General features: G+C 45.5%; 1 protein-coding gene across 8 annotated transcripts in view; it reads right to left on the reverse strand.

Moving 5' to 3' along the window:
• MAPK10 (mitogen-activated protein kinase 10) overlaps positions 1 to 13,961 on the reverse strand; it is a 247,710-nt gene that overhangs the window by 18,236 nt on the left and 215,513 nt on the right. For all 8 annotated transcript variants that reach the window (XM_082236533.1, XM_082236532.1, XM_082236535.1 and 5 more), the window contains one exon: positions 7,284 to 7,466. In XM_082236533.1, the coding sequence (XP_082092659.1) occupies positions 7,284 to 7,466 (183 nt within the window). The remainder of the gene's footprint in view (positions 1 to 7,283; positions 7,467 to 13,961) is intronic.

A 13,961-nucleotide genomic window follows, 5' to 3' on the forward strand; every position in this document is an offset into this window, starting at 1 on the left:
AGTTCAAATCCCCCTGACGGGGTGAGTTCCCATTGTTCAGTCCCTGCTCCTGCCAACCTAGCAGTTTGACAGCACATCAAAGTGCAAGTAGATAAATAGGTACTGCTCCGGCGAGAAGGTAAACGGCATTTCCGTGCGCTGGTCTGGTTTCGCCAGAAGCAGCTTAGTCATGCTGGCCACATGACCCGGAAAAACTGTCTGCGGACAAACGTCGGCTCCCTCGGCCAGTAAAGTGAGATGAGCGCTGCAACCCCAGAGTCATTTGTGACTAGACTTAACTGTCAGAGGTCCTTTACCTTTACCTTTACCTTTAAAGAACGTAAACCTCAAGTGATGAAAGCTATGGTAAAGAGATGCACCTTTAGCATTCTTCAACAGTAGTATAATGAAGCATCTCTGTGGGGAGCGAGTTCCACAGCTTAGGGGCCACCACAGAGAATGCCCTGCCAGCTGCCCCCAAACCTCTGAGGGTGTAGGAACAAATAAGAGGGTCTCCTCTACTGATCTCAGGAGGGTCTGTATGGAAGGAGGCAGTCTTTCAGATATTTGGGACCTGAGTTCGTTTAGGGCTTTAAAGAGCAACCTTGAATTCGGCCTGGAAACAAACTGGCAACGAATGCAGCTGTTTTAAAACAGCCTTTAGAAATATTTTTTTTTTTTGTAATAATGTGCGGGGTTGGTAAGTAAGCAACATCAAAGTAATGAAGATCAAATGTAATTATTCCTAAAGACCCTGTAGTGGCATAACGTGGGTTACGAATTCATTAAATGTCATAAAATCTAATGGAGTTGTTCCGAAAGGGCTCGGATCAGATGTAGGAGAACAAGAACTGGTGGAGCTGGTTTACTAATGAGTGCCCTGGCTTACTAAATCATTTATCTATTTCTATTATTTCTATGCCATCCTTTACCCAGAGATCTCAGGATTTGTTTTAATTGCCCTCGCTGGATGAAATCCAATAACTGTTTTCAAAAAGTAAGCTTGTCCATGGTTGAAAATCACTTAAATATGGCACCTTTTTCTCAACAAGGAGTTTAATTGCAGGATGAGAGTCGTCTGATAAACTGACCTTTTTTTCCTTTCCAGCACACCCTCAACCAGCGCTATGATTTTTACCCTCAACTGCCCTTAATTAAAATCAGCACTTATGTGCAGGAAAAAGAACTAATGGATTAGTGGATAAAGGCTCGCAATTCTCACAAAGAGCCTCTGTTGCGTAAAGACGTATGAATTAGAAACATCTCCAGTTCATTGTAAAAGTATTTACTTCTGACAGTCCAGGGTGGGTATATTTTACGCAGTTTGGACAGGATTCAAAGATGGACCCTTGTCTTCTTTCTTTGGCGATCCCTCATAGGCGAGTAAGATTGTCTTCCATAAACACTGTTTTAACAATGAGTTCATAAGTGACTGTGGAGGCCAATTCTGGATCCACACATCCTTCCACAGTGGGGACATTGGTTTCCGGGCGGGAGCTGATCACGGTGTGGATTTGCCAAGCGTGCCTTCTTCTTAGCACACTTCTCCCTTGTGTCCTGAGTTCGAGCATCTTCAAAGCCCATGACACCTTTGGTAAAGGCTGTTCTCCAATTGGAGTGCTCGCAGGCAAGTGTTTCTGTTGGTGTTTATACAGTGGTGCCCCGCAAGACGAATGCCTCGCAAGACGAAAAACCCGCTAGACGAAAGGGTTTTCCGTTTTTCGATGCGCTTTGCAAAACGAATTTCCCTATGGGCTTGCTTCGCAAGACGAAAACGTCCTGCAAGTCTTGCGATTTTTTTCGCTTTCGCCCCCCCCCTTTCTAAGCCGCTAAGCAGCTAATAGCCTTTTAGCCGCTAAGCCGCTAAGCCTTTAATAGCAGCTAAACCGCTAATAGCGCTAAGCCGCTAAGCTGCTAATAGGGTTGCTTCGCAAGACAAAAAAACCCCTAGACGAAGAGACTCGCGGAACGGATTATTTTCGCCTTGTGAGGCACCACTGTACTACATTTTTTAAATTTTTTGCCTTGAGACAGTCTTTAAACCTCTTTTGTTGGCCACCAGCATTACGCTTTCCATTTTTAAGTTCGGAATAGAGTAGTTGCTTTGGAAGACGATCATCAGGCATCCGTTGGTGGCTGCTAGCAATGCAGCGCACCATCAGAATTTTACAGAATCGTCAGATGAAACATTATCTCCAGTGCTTTCTCTGCAGACAGCAATGTAGGTAAAAAAAATACCCATCTGAAGCACGGGACCCATTCCGTTCAAGGATTTCAAATTTAAGTTGCACATCGATTCTGACATAGCTACTTCTGCAATGTTAATATGGCCATCTTAAGACTGCCTGGAGGGATAAAAAAATAGCCATCCAGTTTGATCCCTATTTTGATGGCAATAACTACACCTCTGTTCCTGATATGAAGAAGCAATAATATCAGCATCAGAACCCAAACCTGTCAGATTACTGCAGCATCACTTGCCTAAATCCACTCTATTTTCAGCAAAGTAATTGCCTCTGTGTTACAGAAAGCCACTGAGCAGCAAGCCGACAAAGAGATGGCTATTCGTATCTCCTAGGAATTGTTGAGCCTCTGGGAGTCGCCAGTTAAACATGGAATCTGGCCAAGAGAGGCCAACCCTTGAGCCACGCTGACAGAAGGAGCTTCATTAATTTCCCAGATGAAAGCTCATTTGAATGACGGACAAGCAGGAGGAACGGCAGAATTTTCTCTCTCGTTCTCCTGTATCTGTCAATCAAAGCACTCATACAGTCACACCAAATGTGGGTGTGAATCCAGTTCTGTTTTCCTCGTGGAAAAGGATTTGTGCCATCAAAATATTGTTAATGTTAATTTTTAAAAAGCTATCCATATGCTAAGTGCTCCGTGCACGATAGTATCCTTCTTAATTATTGGCACATTAATTCCATATCTGACATACAAAAACCTCCACTCGGTCACCGTTCACTGGGTGTTTTTAAAGAAGCAACCAAACTGCATGAATATGGGTAGCAAAAATATTCTGATGGTATGCCTTTCTTCCAAGTACAATGGAGTATTTATAGCCATGCACATTTATTCTGGATGAATCCAGAATAAATACCATCTTCTGGGCCCATACTTCTAAAAGCTTAATGCAGGTTAGAAGTATACGTGCACACATTTATTGAAGGGGGGCAGGGGCGAAGCTGCATGCTCCGGTACCAGGGGCGGAGAGCAGATGGGGGCATGGCTGGCGCACGCCCTGGGGGCGTGACGTGCATGCCGGGGGTGTGGCGCGCCGCCCGCAGGGCATGACATGTGTCCTGGGGAGTGGCACCCGGCATGGTGGTGGGGTACGTGGTGCATGTCCGGGGAGGCAGCCACAATGGTACCCCCTCCCCAATGGTGTCAGGGTCAGTGCACTCCCCCTACCCCCACTTTCCTCTGCCAGTGTGTGTGGGGAAAGCCACCCACGTCCCACACTTTCTGCTCATGAAGCAGAGGTTCACCTACAAATTACACTGATGCAAATTAAGAACAGGGCAACTCCAGCCCTCCAGATGTTGCTGAGATCCAATTCTCATCACTGAAGATGCTTCCTAGGGCTGGTGGAAGTTGTAGTTTAGCAACATCTGGAGGACCCAAGGTTCCCCACACACAGGTAAAACAAACCTAATTTGGATATTTGGGCTGGGACCCAGATTTCAAGGTGTCTACTAACTCCCCCAGAGCTGCAATTTACCCCTTCCAGAGATTCTCCCAAACTTCGACAGAAGCTTTTCAAGGGGTACCAGGAGGTGCAGCAGAAAGTAGAAGAGGTCCTTTGCACAAGGTGAACACCGCACACAAAATCTTGCTGTCTATACTTGGGGGTTCTGGGTAGCTTAGTAAAACTAACAGCTGGAACTGATAGAAAATTTGCTCAAAGGGGCAGCACCCATGAGCTGTGTCATGTGAATCCCCATTTAACCAACATGTCATGGGGTGTCTTGTATCATCACCCGCAAAGAATACATTAAAGCAGTTGGAATAGTTCTGCTACAATTGTTCTTGTAATCACCTTTTTTTTGTACCTACAAGTGAAAGAAAGAGCAAGGGGCTTTGAAAATTATTGCACTTAAACAGATGATAGGTTGAGCAGCTTATGAATTCTGCTGAAAAAGTAATGAACATAAGGAACTTCATGACCATAAGGAGGTTCCATAAATTGCTTCCACAGGTGACAGCCAAATGTCAAAATATCACCACCTGCTACAGGACGGAGCAGTTTTGGTTTCCAGCATGCCAAACACCTTCTTTAAAAGGTTTGAGGGCATTTCGTCAAGAGAATATATTTTTAGGAAATAGATCAGGGCAGGAAATCAGGACTGGGGGTGGGGGAGCCATATCTGCATGCGTGCAAAAATATGTTTGCTTTCATCCAGGGAGTGAAAGAAGATCTTAATTATCTTTCTCTCTGCATCTGCTTCAAATCCCTTGTAAGTCCATTATTGTGCTTCGTTATTGTGGTGGGCTGGGGTGGGGAAGGGAGGGTGGGATAATAGAGTGCTTCTGAAGCCATTTGGCCAGACCTTCAATCACCCCCCAGAGTGCAGACAAACAGCCTTGCTGTATGATGGGAAAAGGCATTCTGGGTAATGACATGCAAATTGCCGCAGATTAAAAAACATTATGCATCACCGTTACAGGCAACCTTGGGAATCCATGTGTGCAAAACTGATACACACTTTTGGAAGGTTCCAAAACGCTAATCGGAAACCTTTTCTGTACAAAACACACACATCACTCGCTGTTTTCTCGGAAAAGCTTGGCGTCCCTGTTGAAGTTAACCACGGCCTCCGCTGATGTTTAAAATCATCTTGTCACTGCAGACAATGGCATCTGCTCATCTAGTGCCGCTGTAATCAAGGCAGGACTGGGCTTCCAGTTTCAGACTTTGGCTGAATGTGGCACTGTGTGCTTCTCAACTGACAAAAGCCTGAAACCAGAGCAATTTGAACCAGCAGCCCTCCCAATTTAATTCTTCCCAGGAAGGTCTCGTGCGTTTTTGTACACAGCTTACGGGGATTTGCTTCAAACAAAGGATGGGGAGGTGCTGGGACCTAATCCCGTCCCTTCCCCACGTGCAGCATTGGGCACAAGAATATGGTTACCAGATTTTTTTCAATGAATCCGGGGACATTTTATTTTATTTTTTGAAGCTGAGTAGCAACAGGGAGTCATTATTGGGGATGGTGAGGCAAAAGACCCTCGGTTCAAGCACACATGCATATTGTATAAAGGTGCAAAGCCCTTCTTTCGCACCCTATGAAACATAAATGCGCAGGGTTTTTTTAAAACTGAGCAACGACGCGCTGCCTGCCCATGACTCCCGAGCCTCCCCCAATCTCCTTCCCCCTTCCCCCTTTGTTTTGACTGATCAGGGGAAGTTTAGGTGTCATGGGTGGGCAGCCGTTGCCCAGGAGGGGCCAGCCTGGTAGTGCAGTTGGCTCTGGCTGGTTTCAGGAGCTGCTTGCTGCCGTGGCGCAGGAAAAATGGCGGGCACCACGGCAGCGAGCAGCTCCTGAAGCCAGCCAGAGCCAACTGAGCTACCAGGCTGGTTCCGAGCTGCTTAGGCTGCCGCTGCCACGTTTCCCGGGGACAGATTTGCACATCTGGGGACATTCCAGGGACAGAATTTGTCCAGGGACAGATTTGCAAATCCAGGACTGTCCCCAGGAACCAGAGACGTCTGGTAATCCTACACAAGAAGGCTGCTGAGAACATGGAAGAAATTGGTAATGGACAATTCATCTATGCAGGTGGGGAAGATGTTGGCAGAAGGCTTAATTAACCCTACAGTGGTTTCCTTGGTGTGCAGGAAGTTGCCTTATGCTGATTCAAGGCTTTGATTCCTCTAACTCAGCACTGTTTACAATGACCTAGAAGCATCCCTCCAGGCTTCCAAGCAGGAGACAGTGCTATTTGGGGTGTCTGGAACTAGACCTGCCTGAGCTGACACTGGTGGTCCCAGAGGTGGTGTTGAAGACTCACAGACTGCTGGTCCTGAGGGACATCAACATCCATGCTGAGGCCCCTCACTCAGGGCATGCCATGGCAACCATGGCACTATCTGCAACATGTCACCAGCCCAAGGTGCTGGCTGGGCAAGAAGAGCATGATCTGAGAACAGGGGATATTCATATCAGCCCCTTATCATGGTTGGATCACCTCCTGTTGGGGATTTAGATGTTCAGCAGTTTTCCCCTCCTGCAGAGGAGGAGAGGGACCTATTCAGATGGTCTGCCTTCAAGGCTGGCAGATCCCTTTGGTTTCCAGATGGCTCTAGAGAACTTTACGGCTAATACAACTGGTTCTCCTGCTGAAGCCCTGGCTGATCCGTGGAATATACAGATGGCCCAGGCTGTTGACACAATCGCCCTGGAGTGCCCTCTTCCACTTGATGGAGCCCAGCTGGCTCCTTGGTATACAACAGAGCTGAGGGCAATAATACGAGCCAGGAGAGAAGCTTGAACACAAGTGGAGAAAAACTCCAGATGAATGCAAGCAGACCCTCATGAGTGCTGATCACCGAGCCTGCTCAATGGTGGTGAAAACAGCAAATAAGGCATACTTTGCTGTTTCCACTGCAGCTTCACTGTGTTGTAGTGGAAGGGCCTTTTACAGTTTGGCCTGAAGGAGGTGCTAGAATGGGTAGTGGCTCATTGTGACCTGTTTGCAAAACACATCAAAGATAACATCGCTTGCATCTTCCAGGACTTCCGATTCCACTGTGATTCTTCAAATCTGTTTTTATATTGTAAACTGCCCTGTGATCCTCGGGTGAAGGGCAGTACAGAAACTAATAATAAATAAAATTGCTTCACTGTTTTTTAATGGGACACTGGCAGAGACTGAACAAAAAATAGTTGGCAACTTTTCCTTTGAAATGTGGAGATTTGACCACAACCTTCTAGCAGGCTACTGTCCCTGTGACATTTTTGGGAGCACAGTTAGTAAACGTGTCACTCTGCAGTGTTTTCATGTAGGTACTTTAAAATACCTATGAGCATGTCTCCAGCTACTTGTGTGCATGGCTTAATGGAGGACACATTTTCCAAGGCATGGTCTAAAGAGGAACATGATGCAGTAACCTTGCTGAAACTATACACAGATTTAGGTCTGGTCAGTGTCTGGAAGGCTGACCGCTACATTTGCTGCCTTGAGTTCCATGATGGGAGAAAGAGGAGAAATAAACGTAATAAAGACATTTCAAATGCAAGGCATGCCTAATCTCATAGAACTTGTTCATGCATGGTTCATACCCCTTCCTTTACTCTTACCTTTGAGTTTGTTGTGTTCTGAATCGGCTGGGAAGAGAGAGTCTGGGAAGAGTTTGGGGAAAGTGAGGCCGGCGTATTTAGGTCGGTTTTCCACATAGTTCCGCACTGTGGGCTGGAGTTTCTTCATGAATTCTGGGCAGGGGGTTCCGAGCTGTTCAATTACCTTATTCCACTGGTCAATATCTGAGCAGAGATAGTTAAGGAAAGAAGAGGTGCAGATTCCCCAACCCCATCCTCAAGCAATCCAAGGCATTTCTCCCAATTTCCAAGTGATTGGCACATTTGGTGTCTGAAGAAGACCGATGTGGAAACTCGAAACTAGTGGTTCACTTTGGGAGCAATATCACGTTAAAGCAATACCATCTGCCACCCACATAATCCCAACATATTCTATTAAAGCATGATTTTGCCTCACTGGTTCGGATGGGATTATGGCGAAATTTGTACTCACTTTGTGGTTCAGCGCCCATCACAAACCTGCACTGCTCACAACTCCCTGCCTTTCCATTCTCGCCACATCACTAGCTTAGAGGTGCTTTATTACAATCAGGTGGAGTACTTTTCATGCCACCATTGGCAGCCCTAATGGGGAAGGACAACCGACATGAATTATCCACATGACGATCCATCCATGTGATCAAATCACCCAGACATTGCCAAGATGGTGTGGGAGCCACCGATGAGGCAATAACTTGGGCAGTGGCAACTATATCAACAACTGAACCACAAAGGTAATGCATAAATTGGCTTAAATAAGGCTTAGCATCAGGATCCCATATCGACCATGAGTTTCCTCATGAGGTATCCAACTTTCTCAAAGCCTATTATTCGAGCAAAGTAGTTCTGCTTGTTGTTACACGCAGAGAACTCAACAAAGACAATGGAAGTACATTGCATGAGCGGATCAGGGAATGAATGTTGTGCCAGCTTGCTCTATTCATCAGAACTGAATTGAACAGAAGTGAATTGAAAGTCCAGAGGTATACAAAATTGTGTGACCTCTTTGCAAGACCTCTCTGCCAAGGTAATTTCACCTCTCTTTTTTGCACCTAATTATTCATGAGGCACCTTGTATTATTTAAAAGCACAGGTTCTTCTAGGAAATAAGATGCTGCATAATGGAAGACACTTACCCAGAATAAGTACCAGTAGGTAGAAATGCAGGTGATTTGTACACATGCATGAAGGTACGTGCATTCTATCTGTCAGTTTCATGTAGCAACCACTACTGGGGCAGAGATATAATTCTTGCTCCATTGTGTGCAAGCTAAACCCAAATGTTCCAGCTTCATCTTCTTTGTACAATTTTAAAAATACGGTTTGGCTTCACCATGACAGAAAATGAACCACGATGACCATCTTTTCCAAGCCCAAGTACTTCCACATGGAAATGTGTGGCAACCACTCTCTAGCTTCTTGGGCAACCATCACTTCTCCTTGCTGCAATGAATTGGTGGTTGTTAATAAAGCCCTAAATGGCCTTCCAGGCACATTCCAGAACACAGAAGCCTTAAAATCTACAATGAATATGGTCAAATCACGTGAAAATAGGGGCATTGCTGTATACATTTTATATCCTGATTCTCACACCAAGCAGCGTCGTTTGAAGTGCCCTGCTCACATATGCATCACTGCTCATAGCTGAAGTGTCTTATTTCTTCCTGTTTCCTAATACTAGAACCCGGGGCCATGCAATGGAGCTGAATGGTACAAGATTCAGAATGGAGCAAAGGAAGAATGTCTTCAGGCAGTGCATAAAACAATATAATCTGCTGCGACAAGAGGTAATGATGGGAGCCAATTTCAACAAGTGGATTAGACAAATGCATGGAAAGTGAGGCTATCAATAGCTACTAGTCACAGTGGCTAAATGCTAGGACAAGAGGCAACATGCCTCTTCATACCACTGGGGATCAACAGCAGGACAGGGCTATCCACCCTGGGCTTCCCAGAGGCACCTGGGTAGCCACTGGGCAAACCAGGATGCTGAACTGGACAGGCTTTTGGTTTGATCCATTAGGGCTGCTCCTCTGTTTTCTTAGGTTCTTACTCTGCCATAGTTTGTCCTGATTTGAAACAAAGAGAGTGATAGTTCTTTGGTTAAACATATACTAGAAAACAAAACAAAACTATCCGTTGTTCAAAATGAATCTCACCAGCGCAGTCCATGAAATGGCAAGCTGCGCACGTCATTCTGCACTTATGAGCCTGCACTGGCATGCATATGCTCTAGGAGCAAGAGTAGGCTTCCTCAAACTCAGCCCTCCAGATGTTTTTTGGCCTACAACTCCCATGATCCCTAGCTAGCAGAACCAGTGGTCAGAGATGATGGGAACTGTAGTCTCAAAACATCTGAGGAAGCCTGAGTAGGAGGGACATCCATCCAACCCCAACTGAGATATTTGACGTCTAGTGACCAGGGAACCAGTAGAACAAACCCTGGAGACTTTAACAACTAACCCTAATGCTTCTTAAAGATGCTCACAACCATCCTCCCCCCCAAAAGGCAAAAGTGATTCACTAGTGAGATGTACCAGGAAAATTAGGAATGCCCCACCACTGTGCGATATTGGGATGGAAGTGGGGAGGAACAGGCCAAGAATTCAGCAGATATTGAGTGGAACATACTGCTCACATTCCACTGGGTAGGGTAGGGTGAAGTTGAGAAGCAACAGACTGATAAAGCTAAACTAGGGTAGTTTAACAGATCTCTTGTTAAAAAGCTGTAGACAGGTAAGAAAGATGTTGGGGACTATTGTTAAGTATGGATGAGCACCTGCCAACATCTACACCCCATCAGGAAGCCCAGTGTTGACCCACCCCCATACCCCTCACTTTGATCATCTAGCTGGTCATTACTGCCTGCCCACTTGCCCTCTCCAAGCATGTGAAGAGTGACAAGCAAGGAGGAGGAGGAAGAGAAAGGCATCCACTCGCCTTGGTCTCTGCTTGTTGGAAGTGGTATGAATTGGCCCAGAGGAATGGGAAGGAAACAGGAAGTGGTGACCATGGGAAGGAAGCAGGGGGAGACCCAAAGGCCTCTTGACTAAGTGCCAACTCCACCCCCCATAAACCTGGAACTGACACTAGACAGTTCTTTTGGGCACAGAAATCAGCATGTTGGAAGCCACAGAGATGAATGCCAGACATGTTGGGCTCATTTCATATAAATCACATGGATGAGGAAAGAATATTTTTTAATACTCGGAGAAAATAGGCTGAGTTATTGCCACTGGCTTAGCTACTTTCCAGTTAAGACTGCTCTTCGAGGACACCACCTCCTTCCCAACACAAGAAGACCCTTCTTCTGTCAATTTTGTGGCATCTCTAACTTCTAATTCTTTTCACAATGAGAGTGGGAGAGACACATAAAACCAGCGCCCAATCTCAACTACATATAAAGTACCTGAAGCCCCACTAATACTGAGAGGAATGGAGAAACCGACAGAAATATAACCACCCTCACAATCACGATCAGAAAATCATCTACTCAAGGTCAGGTACAACAAGCAACTTGATACCTTTGATTGGGCCACTCCTGCCAGTACAGCAGTGGGAAAGGACTTTTGATTGTAACATACGGAAATGAAAGCACAACGGGAATATTAGGTTATTATAGAGCAATCCGCAACCCATATCAGTATATACAGCCCAAAGATTAGATCCACTGAGATTAGGTGAAGGGATAAAATGCTTTAATAACAGGCTGCGTACATGCAGGATGGCTCAAAAACACACCAATACTTAAAGCAGCTGCAAATATGGGTCACAGCACAGCACAAATTCTAAGCATTTTGTCTCCTTGGGGAGTTCACAGCACAAATACCCATGCTGTTGGGCCACCCAGAAGGCTCACTGTGCTTTATAAAATGCCCAGGGAATTACAGGATCACCCGCCAACGAGACATATACTACTCACAGAGGGGGAAATACAAATGCAGTCATTTAGGTTCATCCCAGCTTGCGGTTTCTGGTTCGCTGACGTTACTAACAGTGTAGCGCTAAGAGGCACTGTTCTAGCACACATATACGGAATCAGGAACATGGCGTGCTAAGACTATGTAGCATCACAGTCCAGGGCACTGTAAGCAGTACTCAAATTATTAGGGTGGAGGGAGGAGGGATGGCAAGCTTTCATGAAGTTCACCTGTTCCAACCTGCCCGTCCCTTCCAATTTTAGCCACGCCCCCTCCATTTTTGCATTCTAATAACAGTATCTAAGGGGAGCATCAAATAATGCCCGGGGCCTTCTTTCGCACTCTGTGAAACTTAAATGCGCAGGGGAGAATTAGGATTAGTGGGATGTATGGTGTAATGTTAAAAAAACAAACCCAAAAAACTAAGAGAAATCCCCAAACACCTTCCAGCCATTGCATTTATTACCAGTATTCTTTTAAGTAAACAGTGTGTTCTTCTGTTAATCCCACCCTCTTCCCATCCCTACGGAATCTAGCATTTGCGATTTTTGAAAGCATGAACAAGCACAGATCCACGAAGGAACATCTGCACTGGTGCCAGCACTTCTTGGATCTGTCTAGATTACTTGACTGTTTGTGTACGTCTGACAGGGTAAGTAACGAAAGCTGCTACCAAATTAGAGTTAGCCATGAATTTCAACATCCTGTTATGCTTTGCCCTACCTGGTTATTGGTGGGCATGGTGGACCTTGTTATGGCACGACCTGGTTATTGGTGGACATAGGAGCCAACTCCTAGAGGCTGAGGTCCCTTTGGGCTCCCCAATAAAATATTTGAGCCCCCCTTCCCAAAAAAACCCCACTGATGGACATTGCTATTCAAATGGTATATGCCACATCTTCTGCCCACCCAGAAATATCTTATTCAAGTTGGTACCCCTGTAGGTGTCTCTGCTTTTTAAGATGCTGTCACCTTGCCAACAAAAGCCTGTATAGTTAAAGCTATGGTTTTCCCAGTAGTGATGTATGGAAGTGAGAGCTGGACCATAAAGAAGAATTGATGCTTTTGAATTATGGTGCTGGAGGAGACTCTTGAGAGTCCCATGGACTGCAAGAAGATCAAACCTATCCATTCTGATGGAAATCAGCCCTGAGCGCTCACTGGAAGGACAGATCCTGAAGCTGAGGCTTCAATACTTTGGCCACCTCATGAGAAGAGAAGACTCTGTGGAAAAGACCCTGGTGTTGGGAAAGATTGAGGGCACAAGGAGAAGGGAAGACAGAGGATGAGATGGTTGGGCAGTGTTCTCAAAGCTACCAGCATGTTTGACTAAACTGCGGGAGGCAGTGGAAGACAGGAGTGCCTGGTGTGATCTGGTCCATGGGGTCACGAAGAGTCCGACACGACTAAATGACTAAACAACAACAACCAGCCCTGTAGGTGGGGAATAATGGACATGAATGGGACATGGAGCTGTTCCAGGTACCAGGGATGTGAGCTACAGCCGCCTGAAGGGAACAGAGAGCAGCTATGCATGCAGAGTGCAAAGTGGGGGGGGGGGGTGATGACTGCTGAGAAGATCTGTGTCTTGCTAAGGAAAGATGCCCTGCAAATGAGAACAAAGGGACTAGAGAAAATGTTGCACAGCCTTACAGGAAATGGAGTGCACAGCTAATAGCATCTCTCCCTATTTGTTTAAGAATACCAACACAATTAAGGGAGAATTTCAAACAAATCATCAGCTGCTACTGGCTGGTTTCTAGGGAGATATTTCTATAGCAAAATGCTTTTAATGGTTTAATTATAGAGGTTCTGTGAACAAATTTTAATAAGTATGCAGCTGTTTGAAAGAAACTGGGCTTTTAAAAAATGCATTATATAGGACATCTTTGGTGAGGTTTATCTTTTCTTTTCCTTCTGGTAGTTTATTTGAAAGAGGTTTTTTAAAAAATAAAATCCATGTTTCTACGCACATATGGGCTATGATGAGTTGAATCCGTGACATGTAACGAAGAACAATTACTAACTTTTTTGTATAAAAAGATGAAGGAGTAGAAAAAGAAAAGCAGGGGGAGTGTGCAATACGAGGAGGAATCCTCATATTTCTGTTGCGGGTAGTTGTTCTAAACCATGCGCTAGATGGTGAAAGAAAGAAAGATAACTATGGGAAGGAAAGATGCTGATAATTTTCAACAAAAGGTAACACACATTGCGCCAGGGACTGTGCTAAGGAGAGCAGCACTGGAGAAGAATGGTGGGAGCCACCCCTCCCCCTCCCCCTGATCCTGAATCTTCCCAGAAGCAGGACGACAATATAGATTTAGAACAGTGGTTTGCAGAGGGGCATAGTTCAGAAAGCAGAAGCTGGGAAATACTGGATGGGGAACAGCTAGGAGAAGAAACACTGGAAGAGAGAGTTGACAGATTCACACTCTCTGGACAGCATGCACCCACCCACCCCCTTCTCCAAAGACACAGAGAGCTCAGAAAGTCTCAGAACAGAAAGCGCAGAGGGTACAAACTCAGATTACAAGATGTAGGAGTGACGTAGATTAACAGGGATGGAGGAGGGGGGAGTGAGCCTTAATTGGGAGCACAGCCATTTCTAGGGAGACATGTTATTTTTTTCTCTCACTGTGATTATTAAAGAATCTAACTGGTAAGACATTTCTTTCATTTGATCTTCTTATTTAGTGTCATGGGGGAGGAAGCCAATTTCCCAAAGCCTGACACATCGTTATGGTGTAACTCTGCTACAAGC

This window comes from Podarcis vaucheri (assembly GCF_965113315.1).
Source record: "Podarcis vaucheri genome assembly, chromosome: 9".
NCBI lineage: Eukaryota > Metazoa > Chordata > Lepidosauria > Squamata > Lacertidae > Podarcis > Podarcis vaucheri.